This window comes from Phocoena phocoena, chromosome 3, assembly GCF_963924675.1.
Source record: "Phocoena phocoena chromosome 3, mPhoPho1.1, whole genome shotgun sequence".
Taxonomy (NCBI): Eukaryota; Metazoa; Chordata; class Mammalia; order Artiodactyla; family Phocoenidae; genus Phocoena; species Phocoena phocoena.
Window position 1 is genome coordinate 82178913 of NC_089221.1, and position 20917 is coordinate 82199829.

General features: G+C 36.3%; 1 protein-coding gene across 1 annotated transcript in view; it reads right to left on the reverse strand.

Annotated features, from left to right (window-relative positions):
* Positions 1-563: 563 nt before the first annotated feature.
* The window catches only part of ST8SIA4 (ST8 alpha-N-acetyl-neuraminide alpha-2,8-sialyltransferase 4), a 105765-nt gene continuing 85411 nt past the window's right edge, over positions 564-20917 (reverse strand). The window contains exon 5 of the mRNA XM_065873554.1: positions 564-4732. Coding sequence (XP_065729626.1) covers positions 4450-4732 — 283 coding nt within the window. The 3' untranslated portion in view covers positions 564-4449. The remainder of the gene's footprint in view (positions 4733-20917) is intronic.

Below are 20917 nucleotides of genomic sequence, written 5' to 3' on the forward strand. Positions count from 1 at the left end.
GTGGAAGAGCAGTCAACATCACAAGTCACAGGGAAGCCATATGAATGTACAATGTGTAAGGAGCCACTGGCTTCTTCAGCCACAAAGCTGGAGTGACCCACTGACAACAGTCAGTGGGAATACAAATTGGATATAAATGACTGTAACTTGTGTAACACTCCATTCTCTCAATCACAAACAGAATGCACTACACAGAAAACTGTCAAGGATCTCCTGATGTTCATGGGCTTTTGATATTGTTCATATTGCCAGGTATACACTTTAAATAAATGATTTGCCAAATTGCCAGTGGTGGGGCTGAGGGGGAGGGAAAACAGAAGCACTAGCTAAAGCTTGTTAAAGCTTTATACTACCATATGTTGACATGTAAAGTGGAACAGAGGTCTTAGATATAAGAGATAAGAGAAAAATTGAAAAAAAAATGGGGGTTTAATTTATTTTACAGTTTTACAAATGATAAAACAGTAACACCCAATTGCTATACATAAACAAAAGGAAAAACAGTGTTGAACAGAATGAACTTGACAGAATAAACCTCATCTTTCAATTCCACAAATGATGTAAGAAATACTCAGTAGCAATTATCCTGTGCAGCAATACTATCTCTGTAAACTGTTTTTCTTCCCCCTGCTATATACATTTGAAACACTTGTGCTTTTGCCTACACAAAGAAACAGTATTTATTAAAAAGTGCTACTTAAATGGGGAGACACAGAGTCTGGAGCCACAATCTGAAAACTGCAATTCAAATACATTGCCAGCTTGAAGACATTTTTTTTTAAAGATTTGGATACACTAGACCCTTATTGTAACTACGTATGAACAATGTAGAATTCAGTTATAAATAGATCCCTTTAAAGCAGGTTAGCAACTGAAGTTTCAAAAGAACTTCTTTATTCTAAAGTGGTCTTATCTCCAGAGTGCTTCACAGTGCAGGCCCCGAAGACATTAGCATAACACAAATCTAGTGTGTGTATATTACAGACTGTGTATACACACAGACACACATATATAACATTGTATATATGCATCACACATGTCTATTTGTACTATGTAGATATATCTATAACACATATATAATAAAATATCTATTTCTAGGTGGGCTTTATTTGGATTTTCTTCCATCAAATAGGAACAATAACCCTCTCTAGCTCAATCTGTCAAACGTTGGTATATTGATGTCTGATGGGGAAACTCTCAAACTTGTAGAGGTAACAACTAACTATACATAGCTCTTCCTACACCCCTTCCACAATTATAGACACTCCAACAATAACCACATGAAAACAATTCTTTTATGAACCAAATACCACACAGTGTGCATTATGACTAACTGGCTCAATTAGAAATAAATTACTTTGTTCACCCTTTTCCTGTGTAGTAGCTTAATAACTAGTTGGTATGTACACTACCTATAGCATTATTTAAATAAATTGTTTTTGTAAGCATATATGTAGAAATTCCCATTAGCAACTGATATATATTTCGTATGATATACAATACATAAAGACATTTGAATGCCCAGCACCTTTTTTCAGACAGAAAAACTTCCACAGTCATTTCATCAGTCCTGTGGGCTGAATCATTAGATTTGCCCAGAAAAGTCTGTTACTGATTTATTCTTTTTATTCCAGCAACTTAATTTTAAGTATAGAACAGGCTGGGTAATAATGATGAAAATGTTTCCATGGCCTCTTCATGTCAACAGCACAGTAACAACCATGTTCTCTAAAGGACAGGAATATTTCACAATCAGCTGCCTGAGCATTGCCAGGTACAGGTTTAAATCGTGAAAAGGAAATAAAATATTAAAGAAGTGAACGTATGATAGTCTCAAAAGAAAAAAAAACAGATATTTCAAGTATGTATTTATAATTTGATTTCATCATTATCCCTTTTGCCCCCTGATCGGTTAAATCTCAATTCTTTTTCTTATTCTTGCTGTTAGCCTTCAGTGATTTCCTTGCCCTATCCCCGTAAGAAGGCCACAGTGGATCACGAAGGGGAAGGGGAGATGGAAAGGTATACAATAGGGAATGAATTGGTCTTGTACAGTTTGTCTTCTTTGAACACTAAATGCCTTTAATTGAATTCGTTCTTGAGTATTGAAAGTTCCCTGAGATGAACAAAAATAGTCTCAGTCGATACTGAAGCCCTTTTTATATGCTGAGCATTTTCAGAACTGGGCACTGTATTTAGAGAACACAAAGCATAGGGTAACAAAGCAATGTGAAGCTAAAAAGGCACTACTCTATGTACATCTATGAGATAAACAATGCACAGAACAGTGAATGTCTGGGATGCTTTTGCTGTGGCCTTATAATTGTTTAAACACATTTGTTGAAAATGCAGTAAAAATGGCAAGGTACCTTGCTGCTGCTTTTTAAGATATACTTTTAATGAGTTCTGACATGTATTTTATCTACAAGAATTTACTCATGACTTCAAAATTTTTATTGAATCCAAATTAAAGGTTACTCAAACAACTTGTCTGCAACTAGTCCAAATTAAGTAATTACCTACTTTTGATTCATTGGGTAAATCAGACTTTTCAACCTTACATTCAAAATATTTATCTAGTACTTTAAAAACTTCCAAGAGGTAAAAGGTTCAATGATAAAAGTACATCATATTCTATCCATTTTTAGCTATGTGTCTTAATGGATTCTATTTTATGGGTTCTATTCTGTTTTCTTAGAGACACATAAATTCTCAGGAAATATAATCTTCTGTATCTCAAGGTTCTATCATATTTTTAAAAAGAATACCACATATTATTAATATATTGAGAACTGTAGTTACTGTGAATATCCTTTTTCTTGATAACAAATATATATATATATATTCTTTATGCTATTCATTCTTTTTCAGACGGTCTTCCCTAAGAAACAAAACATACATACTCCTCATGCTATTTCTTCTTTTCTCAGACTGCCTTCCCTAAGAAACAAGAAGTAATCTATGTTGTTTCACGTCAAGAGTAGAAATGGGAACACAGTATTTCTGCTTTCTAAAGAAACAATTTACCATCAGAATTACCTACCAGCATAGTAATTACCAGAAATTGGCCTATTGGTCAATTCTATTATGTGTTAAAATGTTTAAAAATCACTTTGTAAAGAATTTCATGTGTTTCTCTGAAAACACATTAATGTGATAACGTGAACAAATTTAACTATAGAAAAAATATTGGTCAATTTAATTAATCTGAAGTGCAAAATACTGATGTACAGTTTCATTGTTAAACCTCTTAAAATTAATCATCTCCATGATGAAAGCAATACTCTATTAATCATATTATTTCTGCTCTAAGAAAATTTAACAATAATCTAGAGAGCATGCCAATCTTTCCATCTGAATAACTAGGGGGATATCAAAGAAAAGTCACATTTCAGCCCTTTCAAACATTTATTATAATGGGCAAAATGCTTCCACAAAATCATTATGAAATGTAAAAGCTGTGGAACCTTCCTTCAAATAAAAATAAAGTTTAAATTTGGAAAATTTTAAATGCCTAGAGACAACTTTCGCTTTAGTAGCATAAATAATATATTAATATGTTATTTTCATGAAAGGAAAATGGTTTGTTGTGTAGACACATCAGTATAATCTTTGGTACCAAAAGAACATTTTTTTCCTGCTAATTTTACCATCTCAAATGACAGAGTTTATCTTTCCTTTAGAATGGCTCAAAATTACTGAGTGATACAGTTTATCTGGTACCTTCTACACTGTTGGGAAAAAATCTGGAGGTTTAGAGTTGTGCAAAATAAAACTTTTTTTACAAAGTCATTGTGTGATAACCCTTTAAAAATACAAGAACTTTAAAAATGATCACTTTAAGGTTATTTATCTCATTCATTTTTATCTCAGAAGGATTTTCAAAGCACCCCAATACCCAAACCAAAAGAGATTCCAGAAGGCAAACAGAACAGAAACATAAAGTTCATGATCAGACTCAGAATCCTGACTGAAGGCATTTATTTGTTATTTAATCTTATGGATTTCACTGCTCAAACTGTTTCCATCTTGATTTCTGCTGACAGGACGGTTCAGTTTCCCCAAGGGCTGAGTTGTGTTCCTGGGTTCCTCTTCTCATGTGCTTGGCGTTGCAGTGGCAGCCCAACAGTGATGAACATTTTTGCTTCATTAACTAATGACGAGTGCATTGTTGGATCTTGTAAACACAACTGATTATACATTCAAACTGTGTTCTTAGTGGAAGTGGCACTTACTAGGACCCTTGAAGTCAAAATACTTAATTTTCAGAGCACTTTGCAGGTATTTCATCAGTTGGTAGTGCATTTCTCATGAACGTCCTTTATCACCTTTCAGATAAGCGGTGGATGCTGAAACCCAGTCTTGTTTTGGATCCTGTTTTCAAATCTTAGGAAGCATCTTCAAGAAAAGAAGTGCATATTCAGTCTGTCTGTATGTTTCAGATGTGCTTTATTGCTTTATGCACTTTCCTGTTGTCAGTTTCAGAGCTCCTCTATTATGTAGCACATTTAATGTTTTGAATTCTAATGGCATTCTATGAGGGCTTGCATTGGAAAAGTACCTGTATTTTAAGTCATCATAGTAATGATATTTGACAGCTTTTCCATTCAGATCCTTAGGGAATGGCCAGAATCCATACAGGTGAATTTCATCACAGAATCTTGTGGCTAGGGTATACATGAGCAGACCTGTGCTGGGTCTTTTGATGGGAACTTTGTTTGTCAGCCAGTAACTGGGGAAAAAAACATACACACAAGAAAAGAATTTAGAGAAACGTTCAACATACCCTATAGCAAGTACACTTTGTATAATTAAAGTAAATGAAATTTGAAAAGTAACTGTATGAATGACATTAAAAAGACTGCTGAAGAAATAATATATTTCTTAAGAATTTAGAAAGTTGAATGCATTTATTTTATCTTTCTTATCCTTTATTTTCTTGCTTATTTTGCGGTCATATGAATAGCCAAGGGACCTGGAATGTGAGTAAATATTACTGTGGAATCTTGTATTCAAAAAGAACTAGAACAAAACATTTATATAACCTACAGAGTAGAATCTTCTCAGAAAGGGTTAAATATGACTGCAAAAGGTACAGTAATTGGGCAGTGATTAAGTAATTTTCCTAGATAAAGAGGATTTGAAACTATGCCTATAGGTTTTCAAAATCTTTAATATTTCAATTAAAAATCCAAACAAATAAATGCTTTGCCTGTATTATACTGACTTATTCAACTCCAATTTCTAAGTCACATTTTACTAAAGCTAATTAAGAATATTGCCTCAACCCGCAGAACAACATAACACAAATAACAAATATTTGTAAATAGTTCACCACTTATGCCATTTAAAATTTTGTTAGATAGGCAAACATATTTCAATGCTGGTAAGTATTTTATACTATTCATTAAAAAAGGCAATAAAATACTCCAAAATGTTTGATCCACCACTGTTGCCAAATTTTCTTCACCTGAAAAACATGCACACTCACAACTTAATCATTACCTCTGGCAGGGAAGGAGGTGGCCAATACTTCTTGGCACATTCATTATCTTATGTGGAATCAACTACAAGTTAAGGAAGAGCGTGGATTTTCTCTGACATTCAAAGTTGTACAGTTATAAGTAAAGTTAATAAATTGTTTGGTCTTTTTATTTTTGTTTTTATTATCTCCTATTCAGGGAAATATATACCTGGTGATCCAAATATGAGGGGAAGATTGTTCAATTCTGGTCGTTGCTGTGCTTAAATACTTGCCTCAGATTTTACATAATATTATTTCCTTTTTCTTAAAAAAAAATAATTTATGAAGCTTTCCAGGCTGGAACAAACACATGTAGACTACTGAATATGAAAAAACCCAAATTTTGTTTTATTTCATTTGGTTGAAGAAATATTCAAACCTCACTACAAACATCCAAAAAAGGGAAAAATATACTTAACCATTATTATTCCGGTTTATTTTTTTCCTTCTTTTTCACCCTTCCTTTGAACCAGGTTTGACCTTTCACATTTTTAATTTTTCTTGTTGGGTAAAGGCCATGTGCTAAATTTTGTGAGCAATGTGAAATGCATTATGAGCCTTTTGTTATCACAAGTGTTTTGAGAAAGCATATTCTCAGTAAAGAGGATTCATAAGGAATTGTTAGAGAAGAACATCTAAGAATTTTCTCATAACCCAAAGGTATGAGCAAAAGCCATAGCATGTATATTGTTAGCATCTTGAAGAAATCACAGACATAGATTTCATGCAAGGAGGATAGTAAAACCACAGTCTGAAGGCTTTGAAGAAACTTTGATACAGCCTGAAGCTCTCTCAGCTCTGAGAAAGCAGGTGTTCTTAACATGGAATGGTTATTATAGGAAAGTTTTGTGAGCATGATTTGTGTGTGGTTACAAATGCCAGCTGAGGCAGTTGGTTAGTTTAAAAAAGTGCATTTATTTATAAATTTTTAAAGTGAGTGAGGCAAATTCAGTCAAAAAAATGATTATTTCCATCAGGGAATGTCAACTATTGGAAATAGTTTGGCAGTATAAAGGTCATGCTGAATTATCTTATTTCTAAAGTGGGGAAAAAATAGCTAGGAGAATATAACGTAATGCTATATCATTTGTATGGTACTCCAAGGTCACATTATATGTAATTACAAGATCACATTATAAATAAGCTTTGTGATGTTTGGCTTATAACGGTTTGAATAATTTCAAAGAAAAATAAACTACCCATTTGTCAGGACGTTTTTGGAGAAACAATGCAAAATAAATGGCTCTTATTGATTTCTAAAAAGAAATCAGAGGAAAATAGGCCTCAACAAATGGCATCAATATTTAACAGATAAATTGAAATAAAACCTTAAAGCAGGTCAAGAACTGCCATCATAAGTAGTAACATTCTGTGAAATTAAAAAAACATGAGAGAGGAGCTTCAAGATGGCGGAAGAGTAAGACATGGAGATCACCTTCCTCCCCACAGATACATCAGAAATACATCTACACGTGGAACAACTCCTACAGAACACCTACTGAACGCTGGCAGAAGACCTCAGGCCTCCCAAAAGTCAAGAAACTCCCCACGTACCTGGGTAGGGCAAAAGAAAAAAGAATAAACACATTCAAAAGGATAGGGACGGGACCTGTACCAGTGGGAGGGAGCCGTGAAGGAGGAAAGGTTTCCACACACTAGGAAGCCCCTTCGCGGACGGAGACTGCGGGTGGCGGAAGGGGGAAGCTTCGGAGCCGTGGAGGAGAGGGCAGCAACAGGGGTGCAGAGGGCAAAGCGGAGAGATGCCTGCACAGAGGATCAGGGCCGAATGGCACTCACCAGCCTGAGAGGCTTGTCTGCTCACCCGACGGGCGGGCGGGGGCTGGGAGCTGAGGCTCAGGCTTTGGTCAGATCCCAGGGAAAGGACTGGGATTGGCTGTGTGAACACAACCTGAAGGGGGTTAGTGCACACAGCTAGCCGGGAGGGAGTCCGGGAAAAAGTCTGGACCTGCCTAAGAGGCAAGAGAATTTGTCTTCCCTCTTTGTTTCCTGGTGCATGAGGAGAGGGGACTAAGAGTGCCACTTAAAGGAGGTCAAGAGACGGCGTGAGCCACGGCTATCAGCGCAGACCCAAGAGATGGGCATGAGATGCTAAGGCTGCTGCTGCCGCCACCAAGAAGCCTGTGTGCGAGCACAGGTCACTATCCACACCTCCCCTCCTGGGAGCCTGTGCAGCCCACCACTGCCAGAGTCCCGTGACCCAGGGACAACTTCCCCAGGAGAACGCACAGCGCGCTTCAGGCTGGTGCAACATCACACCGGTCTCTGCCACCGCAGGCTCGCCCCACATCCATACCCCTCCCTCCCCCCGGCCTGAGTGAGCCAGAGCCCCTGAATCTGCTCCTTTAACCCCATCCTGTCTGAGCAAAGAACTGACGCCCTCAGGTGACCTACATGCAGAGGCAGGGCCAAATCCAAAGCTGAACCCCGGGAGCTGTGTGAACAAAGAAGAGAAAGGGAAATTTCTCCCAGCAGCCTCGGGAGCAGAGAATTAAATCTCCACAATCAACTTGATGTACCCTGCATCCGTGTAATACCTGGATAGACAATGAATCATCCCAAACTGAGGAGGTGGACTTTGGGAGCAAAGATATATATATATTTTTTCCCTTTTTCTCTTTTTGTGAGTGCGTATGTGTATGCTACTGTGTGTGATTTTGTCTTTATAGCTTTACTTTTACCATTTGTCCTAGCGTTCTGTCTGTCCGTTTTTTTGTTTAACTTTAAAAAAATTTTTCTTAATAATTATTTTTTATTTTAATGACTTTATTTTATTTTACTTTATTTTATTCTATCTTTCTTTCTTTCTTAGTATTTTTTCTCCCTTTTAATCTGAGCCATGTGGATGAAAGGCTCTTGGTGCTCCAGCCAGGCATCAGGGCTGTGCCTCTGAGGTGGGAGAGCCAAGTTCAGTACACTGGTCCACAAGAGATCTCCCAGCTCCACGTAATATCAAATGGTGAAAATCTCCCAGAGATCTCCATCTCAACGCCAAGACCCAGCTTCACTCAATGACCAGCAAGCTACAGTGCTGGACACCCTATGCCAAACAACTAGCAAGACCGGAACACAACCCCACCCATTAGCACAGAGGCTGCCTAAAATCATAATAAGGCCACAGACACCCCAAAACACACCACCAGCCATGGATCAGCCCACCAAAATGAGAAGACAGAAAGACACACAGCAGTTGAAGGAGCAAGGAAAAACCACACCAGACCTAACAAATGAAGAGGAAATAGGCAGTCTACCTGAAAAACAATTCATAATAATTACAGTAAAGATGATCCAAAATCTTAGAAATAGAATAGAGAAAATACAAGAAATGTTTAACAAGGACCTAGAAGAACTAAAGAGCAAACAAACAGTGATGAACAACACAATAAATGAAATTAAAAATTCTCTAGAAGGGATCAACAGCAGAATAACTGAGGCAGAAGAACAGATAAGTGACCTGGAAAATAAAATAGTGGAAATAATTACTGCAGAGCAGAATAAAGAAAAATGAATGAAAAGAATTGAGGACAGTCTCAGAGACCCCTGGGACAACAATAAATGCACCAACATTCGAATTATAGGGGTCCCAGAAGAAGAAGAGAAAAAGAAAGGGACTGAGAAAATATTTAAAGAGATTATAGTCGAAAACTTCCCTAATGTGGGAAAGGAAAGAGTTAATCAAGTCCAGGAAGCACAGAGAGTCCCATACAGGATAAATCCAAGGAGAAACATGTCAAGACACATATTAGTCAAACTGTCAAAAATTAAATACGAAGAAAACATATTAAAAGCAGCAAGGGAAAAACAACAAGTAATACACAAGGGAATCCCCATAAGGTTAACAGCTGATCTTTCAGCAGAAACTCTGCAAGCCAGAAGGGTGTGGCAGGACATATTTAAAGTGATGAAGGAGAAAAACCTACAACCAAGATTACTCTACCCAGCAAGGATATCATTCAGATTTGATGGAGAAGTTAAAGCCTTTACAGACAAGCAAAAGCTAAGAAAATTCAGCACCACCAAACCAATTTAAAACAAATGCTAAAGGAACTTCTCTAGGCATGAAACACAAGAGAAGGAAAAAACCTACAATAACAAACCCAAAACAATTAAGAAAATGGGAATAGGAACATACATATCAATAATTACCTTAAATGTAAATGGATTAAATGCTCCAACTAAATGACATAGACTGCCTGAATGGATACAAAAACAAGACCCATATATATGCTGTCTACAAGAGACCAATTCAGACCTAGGGACACATACAAACTGAAACTGAGGGGATGGAAAAAGTTATCCCATGCAAATGGAAATCAAAAGAAAGCTGGAGTAGCAATTCTCATATCAGACAAAATAGACTTTAAAATAAAGACTATTACAAGAGACAAAGTAGGACACTACATAATGATCAAGGGATCAATCCAAGAAGAAGAAATAACAATTGTAAATATTTATGCACCCAACATAGGATCACCTCAATACATAAGGCAAATATTAACAGCTATAAAAGGGGAAATTGACAGTAACACATTCATAGTAGGGGACTGTAACACCCCACTTTCATCAATGGACACATCATCCAAAATGAAAATAAATAAGGAAACACAAGCTTTAAATGATACATTAAACAAGATGGACTTAATTGATATTTATAGGACATTCTATCCAAAAACAACAGAATACACATTCTTCTCAAGTGCTCATGGAACATTCTCCAGGATAGATCATATCTTGGGTCACAAATCAAGCCTTGGTAAATTTAAGAAAATTGAAATCGTATCAAATATCTTTTCTGAACACAATGCTATGAGACTAAATATCAATTACAGGAAAAAACCAGTAAAAAAAACAAACACATGGAGGCTAAACAATACACTACTTAGTAACCAAGAGATCACTAAAGAAATCAAAGAGGAAATAAAAAAATACCTAGAAACAAACGACAATAAAACACGATGACCCAAATCCTTTGGGATGTAGCAAAAGCAGTTCTAAGAGGGAAGTTTATAGCAATACAATCCTACGTTAAGAAACAAGAAACATCTCAAATAAACAACCTAACCTTACACCTAAAGCAATTAGAGAAAGAAGAACAAAAAAACCCCTAAGATAGCAGAAGGAAAGAAATCATAAAGATCAGATCAGAAATAAATGAAAAAGAAATGAAGGGAATGATAGCAAAGATCAATAAAACTAAAAGCTGGTTCTTTGAGAAGATAAACAAAATTGATAAACCATTAGACAGACTCATCAAGCAAAAAAGGGAGAAGACTCAAATCAATAGAATTAGAAATGGAAAAGGAGAAGTAACAACTGACACTGCAGAAATATAAAGGATCATGAGAAATTACTACAGGCAACTCTATGCCAATAAAATGGACAATCTGGAAGAAATGGGCAAATTGTTAGAAATGCACAACCTTCCCAGACTGAACCAGGAAGAAATAGAAAATATGTGCAGTCCAATCACAAGCACTGAAATTGAAACTGATTAAAAATCTTCCAACAAACAAAAGCCCAAGACCAGATAGATTCATAGGCGAATTCCATCAAAAATTTAGAGAAGAGCTAACACCTATCCTTCTCAAACTCTTCCAAAATATAGCAGAGGGAAGAACACTCCAAAACTCATTCTACGAGGCCACCATCACCCTGATACCAAAGCCAGACAAAGATGTCACAAAGAAAGAAAACTACAGGCCAAAATCAATGATGAACATAGATGCAAAAACCCTCAACAAAATACGAGCAAACAGAATCCAACAGCACATTAAAAGGATCATAAACCATGATCAAGTGGGGTTTATTCCAGGAATTCATGGATTTTTCAATATATGCAAATCAATCAATGTGATACACCATATTAACAAACTGAAGGAGAAAAACCATATGATCATCTCAACAGAGGCAGAAAAAGCTTTTGACAAAATTTAATACCCATTTATGATAAAAACCCTCCAGAAAGTAGGCATAGAGGGAGCTTTCCTCAACATAATAAAGGCCACATATGACAAACTCACAGCCAACATTGTCTTCAATGGTGAAAAACTGAAAGCATTTCCACTAAGATCAGGAACAAGACAAGGTTGCCTACTCTCACCATTATTATTCAACAAAGTTTTGGAAATTTTAGCCACGTTTATCAGAGAAGAAAAAGAAATAAAAGGAATCCAAAATGGAAAAGAAGTAAAGCTGTCACTGTTTGCAGATGACATGATACTATACATAGAGAATCCTAAAGATACTACCAGAAAACTACTAGAGCTAATCAATGAATTTGGTAAAGTAGCAGGATACAAAATTAATGCACAGAAATCCCTAGTATTCCTATAGGCTAATGATGAAATATCTGAAAGTGAAATTAAGGAAACACTCCCATTTACCAGTGCAACAAAAACAATAAAATATCTAGGTATAAACTTACCTAAGAAGACAAAAGACCTGTATGCAGAAAATTATAGGACACTGATGAAAGAAATTAAAGATGATATAAATGGATGGAGAGATATACCATGTTCTTCGATTGGAAGAATCAACATTGTGAAAATGACTCTACTACCCAAATTAATGTACAGATTCAATGCAATCCCTATCAAACTACCACTGGCATTTTTCACAGAACTAGAACAAAAAATCTCGCAATTTGTATGGAAACACAAAAGACCCCGAATAGCCTAAGCAATCTTGAGAACGAAAAAAGGAGCTGGAGGAATCAGGCTCCCTGACTTCAGACTATACTACAAAGCTACAGTAATCAAGACAGTATGGTACTGGCACAAAAACAGAAATATAGATCAATGGAACAGGATAGAAATCCCAGAGATAAACCCACTCACATATGGTCACCTTATCTTTGATAAAGGAGGCAAGAATATACAGTAGAGAAAAGACAGCCCCTTCAATAAGTGATGCTGGGAAAACTGGACAGCTACATGTAAAAGAATGAAATTAGAACGCTTCCTAACACCATATACCAAATTAAACTCAAAATGGATTAAAGACCTAAATGTAAGGCCAGACACTATCAAACTCTTAGAGGAAAACATAGGCAGAAGTCTCTATGACATAAATCACAGCAAGATCCTTTTTGACCCACCTCCTAGAGAAATGGAAATAAAAACAAAAATAAACAAATGGGACCTAATGAAACCTAAAAGCTTTTGCACAGCCAAGGAAACTCTAAACAAGACCAAAAGACAACCCTCAGAATGGGAAAAAATCTTTGCAAATGAAGCAACTGACAAAGGATTAATCTCCAAAATTTACAAGCGGCTCATGCAGCTCAATAACAAAAAAACAAACAACCCAATCCAAAAATGTGCAGAAGACCTAAATAGACATTTCTCCAAAGAAGATATACAGATTGCCAACAAACACATGAAATGATGCTCAACATCATTAATCATTAGAGAAATGCAAATCAAAACTACAATGAGATATCATCTCACACCAGTCAGAATGGCCATCATCAAAAAATCTGCAAACAATAAAAGCTGGAGAGGGTGTGGAGAAAAGGGAACTCTCTTGCACTGTTGGTGGGAATGTAAATTGTTACAGCCACTATGGAGAACAGTACGGAGGTTCCTTAAAACACTAAAAATAGAACTACCATATGACCCAGCAATCCCACTACTGGGCATATACCCTGAGAAAACCATAATTCAAAAAGAGTCATGTACCAAAATATTCATTGCAGCTCTATTTACAATAGCCAGGACGTGGAAGCAGCCTAAGTGCCCATCGACAGATGAATGGCCAAAGAAAATGTGGCACGTATATACAATGGAATATTACTCAGTCATAAAAAGAAACAAAATTGAGTTATTTGTAGTGAGGTGGATGGACCTAGATTCTGTCATACAGAGTGAAGTAAGTCAGAAAAAGAAAAATAAATACCATATGCTAACACATATATATGGAATCTAAGAAAAAAGTAAAAGTTCATGAAGAACCTAGGGGCAAGACAGGAATAAAGACACAGACCTACTAGAGAATGGACCTGAGGATATGGGGAGGGGGAAGGGTAAAGTGTGACAAAGTGAGAGAGTGGCCTGGACATATATACACTACCAAACATAAAATAGATAGCTAGTGGGAAGCAGCCGCAGAGCACAGGGAGATCAGCTTGGTGCTTTGTGACCACCTAGAGGGGTGGGATAAGGAGGGTGGGAGGGAGGGAGACGCAAGAGGGAGGAGATATGGTAACATATGTATACGTATAACTGATTCACTTTGTTATAAAGGAGAAACTAACACACCATTTTAAAGAAATTATACTCCAATAAAGGTGTTAAAAAAATCAAAAAAATACATAACCCCCCCCATAAAAGCCATAAGGAGCTAATCCAAATGCCATCAGTAAGAGTTTACTATGTGCTTATATAACTTTAATGTCATGCTTGAAATTGTTTAGGCTAACCTAAACTATCAAGATTCAGTATTTCCCTAGGAACACAGTACAATTTTAAAGTATCTGAGAGTGCCCACTTATATACAAGCTGACATTTAAATACTATACATTTCTTGTGAAGAATTCATCAAAAATAGACAATTAAAATTTTAACCCTAATTAGGAAAAAAAGATGGAAAACAATGTATTGATAAAATAATGAACTATTCATACTCTAAGTCAGTACAAGCTGTTCTAATTTTTATTTCAAGTTCATATCTGTTACATTTTAAAATTTAGCAATGTTTTCAATTTAGCAAATAATCTAGTTTCCATTGTATGTATTTCTTTTTATAGAAATCGATGTTTTAAAATCATAAAATCCATGCAGGCTCCCTGTAGAAGATTTGAAGCAAAAGGAAATGAATGAGAAGAAAACTATTACCTAAAATCCAACCACATAGAGATAATTACTGCCACAATGTACTGCATCCTTTTGTTTTTCTAGCTGTTTTGGATCTTAATATATATTACAATCATTCATAGACATACATAGAATATTTTTCATCAGCTAGGCTCAGTTTTACTTCAGATATTATTAATTCCCTCTCTCCCTCCCTTCCTTTCTGCTTTAATACTCTAATAGTCTGTCTTGTTTTATGAAACAAACTCACCCTGGATTTGCTATATAAGCTTTTGAACATTTCTTTTTATAGATGCAATACTCTCCCTAGGTCTCACAGCTTCCCAACAAGGAGTCTTATCTACTCTTCCTCCAGCATATCAGTCCCATTTCTTATTGCAAACAAACTCAACTTGGAATGCCTTTACTCACCAAATCGGTGAGGTATAGAAGGCCATATATATGGTTACAAGATGTGGATGTGAATCTGTAATATAATGCTCATGAGTCATTGGGAAAACTACTTCACTTCCTTGGAACTTGGTTAATAATATTTAACATACAAGATTGTTATGATAAAGTAAAAGAGATTGTAAGTATGTAAGAACATATCATAAAGCTTGACACATAGTAACAGTAGTTGAACTTCAACATACCCCACACAACCCATTCTTCAATCCCACTCACACATCCTACTTTTCTCCTGGCACCGTCTATAACTACATATTGGTTGGACAATTGTGGTCATGTCGTTTCACCTCAGTGGTCTGTTTCCTTAGGTGAGAAACAGAACCATCTGACTGTATGGCTTTGGGGCTTCCTCTATCTATAAGATTCTATTGCTGTTTCAAATCTCTCCACGAAACTGCACGCTCCCTGAAGCTGTGTGAAACTCTCTTGCTACTGCTCCGTTTCCTCCTCCCCATTCTGTTCCCTTTACCTTCTTTTAGTTTTTAATATACTGCAAAGCAAAGGTACTTGGTGACAAGTTGATATTATAATGGGTAATCACAGGCAGGTGTACAAAATGGAGTTGGGAGGCTATTGAGGATCTGGTCTCAGACACATCTCTGCACCACTGAAAACCTGAACTGTCTTTGAACTGTACCAGGCCCAAGCACACCAACAGCCGTATTCAGAACAACACCTGCCAGCTGCAGCCTTACGGTCTCAAGGTCTCTCCCTGTAACTATGCAACCATTTCGGATTCCAACCAATCTCTTTACTTAACAAACACCCATATTTCTTCCCAGCTCCAATTATAATTACTGATAAACAACTCGTGTAACTAACTGCAACCTTGTGTTTTTTGCCTTTATAAGCCTCCCCTATTGTATAGTCCTGTGGAACACAATTCAAGTGCTTCTTGAATATATGTCTCCTGGGCCACAATCCTAACAAACCCCAAATAAACACCTTTTTATTTCCAACAGGTCTCCATTTCTAAAATTTTGCTTAACATACCTAATAGGTGCTTTTTAAAGCCTGCAATATGTTCAATTTTATCTCATAATAAATTAAATAATCACCTTATGAGCCAAAATAAATGATTTCAAGAAACCCATGTTTTAGAAATAAAAGCAAAAAATGTTATATTCAAAAGTAGTGATTAATATACTGATGACAGCTCACACTCAACACATTGGCAAACAAGGAATATTAATTTGTATTTATGTTTAAACAGAGAAGCCAAAACGTTTAGAAGTAATATAATATTTTTTCCTCTTAAAACATTCTTCTTCTTCTTAAAATCAACCATGAAAATGTCTAAAAGAATTTGAATACAGAGTATGAAATCCCACTGTGCCAAGAGTTTTAATTTAGTATTTATACTATATGCAAAGTTTCCATTCATGAGTCCAGAAATTCTCTTCTCTGGGATGGGGGATGGAGCACACAGCATATTGTGCCTGTGCATTCTTACTTCCGCAAGAGTCTTCTCTATTTCTCCTCCCGTATTTATCTTCCCACAACCGAGCTTTGTGCTTGGCTCCAGAGGAAGAGTCTGTTAAAGGTAAATAACATGGCTTCTGGTTGTAAAATAGCTGCAGAAATTTGAGATATTATAAAAGAATTAGCTTTCTATAATACATCTTTGCAGAAGATGTTTGCATCTTCCCAATTCTACACTCCACCCCCCAAAACTAATTCTTTTGTAATATCTGAATATTATATATGAGTATTATATTCTGGGATTTTGTCTTCCACATTTGTCAATATGTTGGTTCACTGTTAGGAAGAGAATGTGTGTACAGGTTATAAAATGTAAAACTTAAAAGCAATCATCCCTGGAATGGAATGGAATATCTCTGCTGTTTTATTTTCAACTGTTCAAATCGTCCTTTCATTGTATTCCCAGTCTGCAGTATACTATATAACATGAATTCATTTAAAAAATTTTTTAATTTTAAAATTTAAAAAATTTTAAAAATTGCATAAAACTTACTTTTTAAAAAAAACTGTTGTGGTAACATTCATGACACCTTTTAAGATTATGAGATGGCTTATCTTGTCACAAAACTAGGGTTCGTGATAATTTCTTTAAAAAAAAAAGAACTTCCAGCACTGTATTCACTGAGAATAATTCAGTCCACCATGAGTTATTCTATTATTCCAGAGAAGCAAAAAGTGATAGACCTTACATCCAATTCTTGTGTGAGGAAACAAAAGGACAGAGTAGCATATTTACTGTGATTTGGCAAGCTAGGAGTAAACCCAGGAGTAAAAACATAAGCAATTTATTAAATGGTAGTGTTAAGAACTCTACGTATGTAGCTTTTTCATTTAATCCTCACCACAAACCTCTGAATAGATGTTATTTCACAGATGAGGACACCAAGGCCTAGGGAGGTTAAATAAACTGATTAAGGTCATGGAATTTGTAGATGATGGGACCAGTATTTAAGCCCACATCTATCTGGTTATGATGATTTCAGTTTTAACTAAAGAAGAATTGGATTCCTTAGCTTCTACAGAGCATTCAGCTAGGAATAGCAAGTCCTCAGGACTATTTGCAACACAGAGTTCACATGGGGAAAAATAAACATCTGTATGGTGTTTGGTGACTAACAGTCTAGTGTCAATAATGATGTGTTTTATGCACAGAGCTTTCTCGGTTTTCTTTGTTTTTTTCAAAGGTAAATAAGAGCTGACCAGTATAAAGGACCCACTTTTCCCATGAACACTCTCAAAAGTGAAGTCAGAAGATGATTTTGTAGTTTCAACATGTAACTTAACCACATTGCAAATGTCAAAGGCAATGACATTGAATCAAAGGGTAGGGATTTCCATGCAGATTTGCATAAGGCTTCTTAAAGTATTTTGAAGTGTCATTAAAATGAAAGCAGGAATTTGTAACCTCAAAACGTCAAATCTATCAATATTTTTTCTGTGTGTCCTTTATATGCAGAGCTCTGTACGAAGTAGGTGACAAAAAGAAGACAGAAAATTCTTTCTGCTGAAGCCCTTCGTAGTCTACATACAGAAAATGTTTTATCCACCTTCATAAGCCTAATTTATCAGAGGCATAGAGGACTCACGGCATGGGAAAAGGAACAGAGATACTACTTTAGGCCTAAAAATCTCTACATTCTATTTGGTACCTATTTATGTTACTTGATATCTACTATAGGAATCAGGCTTTGACCTTAACTCTGAATTCACCCTTTTTTTTTTTTTTTTTTTTTTTTGTGGTACGCGGGCCTCTCACTGTTGTGGCCTCTCCCCTGCGGAGCACGGGCTCCGGACGCGCAGGCTCAGCGGCCATGGCTCACAGGCCCAGCCGCTCCGCGGCATGTGGGATCTTCCCGGACCGGGGCACGAACCCGTGTCCCCTGCATCAGCAGGTGGACTCTCAATCACTGAGCCACCAGGGAAGCCCACCCTTCTTTTTATCTGACCAGGTACATGGTCAGGTTGAGTGTAAATTTAGTCTTAAGAAACTCTAGATCTACTTACGTTATATTGGTTTTGCCAAGTCTCATATTTTATTAGTGAACATATAACTCTCATTGTTGTGATATTAGTAATTCCACTTCATACAGTTTCAAAGTACTGTCACATGATCCTCATAAAATCCTCATAAAATATATACTATATGCTATAGTATATATTACCATCCCCACTTCACAAAAGGTGCAGTTAATATCTCAAGAAGTAAAATAACTTGTCTAATTTTGCTCAGCCAATGCTGGTGTTGTACACTGGCATGTTGGTAAATGTTTTAAAGCAGACGCTGGTTCGGGGAGAGAGAGTATTTTTGTAGCATTTTCCAATTTCTGTGGTGTAAATATTCCCATCAGGGCTGATTTCAAGTGACTAACCTGACATCAGTGAGCACTGAGCTGGGGAGGGATAGCAAAATCAGCTCTTGCAAGCCAATACAAGCCAGCTTCAGTACACTACTGGCTGTAGAAAAGAGACAGAAAATACTCCTCTTGACCCACAGTTGCAATCAGTTTGCACAGTAAAATTCAACACAAAAGACCTTGCCTTAGAAAGATTCCCAGGTAGTTGTTTATTTATACCCTATTTGCAAAGAGAGAAGATGGGGTATAACTTGCATCTTTGTAAACGTAACTTCACTGAATTAAGAGAGAAGTTTAACATTATTATAGAATGAAAATAGAAAGAGTATTCTCTTTCTATTTTTATCTCATAATATTTGACTCAGTGCTGGAGACACAGTAAGTACTTAATAAGTGCTTACTTAATTTATTCTTGCTGGCATCTTAGAGATTTTCAGTGTTAATAAGATGGAACATACTCATGGCTTGGCCATCTCTTAGTGACAATAGTCAACAGTGGGAAAGCACTGGAAAAACTGGAGTCTTGGGGCTTTGATTTACCTTTAGCGAACTATGTGGTTTTGGGCAAACCACTTAAATTTATTCGACCTCAGTTTACTCACCAAAAAAGTGAGATTCTAAATATGGTTTCTACTACTCTCATTTATAAAAGGTCACTAATAACCTGAATTCTGATTGAGGTACATGAGTGTTTATCCAGTTGTAGCAGCAGTCCAATCTTTATGTTTTGCTTATAGCTATTAACTATTCCTAACTTTTATAATGTGTCATCTGACAGAACACGCAACCTTTCCCTTCAACAACGTTATACAGCTGTTTGATAAAACTCATCCCTGCTGAAAAACTTAACATCATGTCTAGTTTCCTGTAACAGTTGTAACTAGAGATCATAAGATTTTCTTTACTTTCAAAATCATAGTAAACTGATATTTGGTTATCTAAAAATTATAAAATTATCCATCATAATTTCAAAGGCAAAGCTAATGGAAAATAATATTATAATGATATAATAGGAAAAATGAAATCTTGTTGAGAAGTGAGATTAAAGAGAAATAAACAGAGGGAATCCTCTTGACTTTATCTACCATGTCAGAAACTTGAATGGAATTTAAATAGATCACTCTGAAACTATATCATATGCTGGTTAGATTTTGGTGAAAGAGAATTAATAAAATAATTATAGATGTTGTCTACCTGGATTTAATAAAATATCTTTGGGGACTTTTTTTTTTTTTTGCTGTACGCGGGCCTCTCACTGTTGTGGCCTCTCCCATTGCGGAGCACAGGCTCCGGACGCACAGGCTCAGTGGCCATGGCTCACGGGCCCAGCCGCCCCGTGGCACGTGGGATCTTCCCAGACCGGGGCACGAAGCCGTGTCCCCTGCATCGGCAGGCGGATTCTCAACCACTGCACCACCAGGGAAGCCCCTTTGGGGACTTCTTGAAGATAATGCTTAAAAACTTGAACTGGCACATGAAGGCTATGGCAAAAAAATAGACATAATGCCACAGGCTTTAATGAGTTTCTCTTTTAACCCAATTGAATTCTGAAAGACAACTGAAATGTATAATCTAAACTGCCAGAATGAGGAAGTAGTGATTTCCAGATATTGGCAACATAGAAGGGGGATGGGTCTTTTGAAGCATGATGAAGGAATTAAATGAGGTTAATGCTAAAGAGCTTTGTGAATGATCCTTTTTATGAGATTGGGTTACTTTTTGAAAATAAAAAATTATGGAAACCTTACATTTTTCCTATTAAAATTAAAAGGAAGCACTGAAATCATTTATCATAAGACATGGAGTCTTACAAGAAAAGAAAGAGGAATTAAGAGCAAGTAGAGTAGGTAATCCTAAAGCTTATCAAGAATGGCTTAGATATTGGCAGATAAAAATATTAGCAGTATTTTATCTATGTAATTTTTCCCTTTACATAATAAACATTTATTCTAAGGAGGCGCTTAGAGATTATACTTCCACACTCCCCAGCCAACATAAGGGCAGTTTCTCAATAGAAGTCCATTTTACTATACTAACAAAATGTAAATGACCCTTCTAATGGCCTGATGATCTTATTTTAGCTTCATCTGGACTATTTACAAATGGATATGCCCAGTTTACATCAATAAGTCAGGTTACATTAACCTTCCAGACAGAAGTTGTGCTAAAATCTATTTCAAGAGGAGTAAGGACCAGCAAATGTGATCTATAATCCATTCACTAATAATGTGATCTATAATCCACTCAATAATGAAAAATGCTTGCTAGCAAAGTGT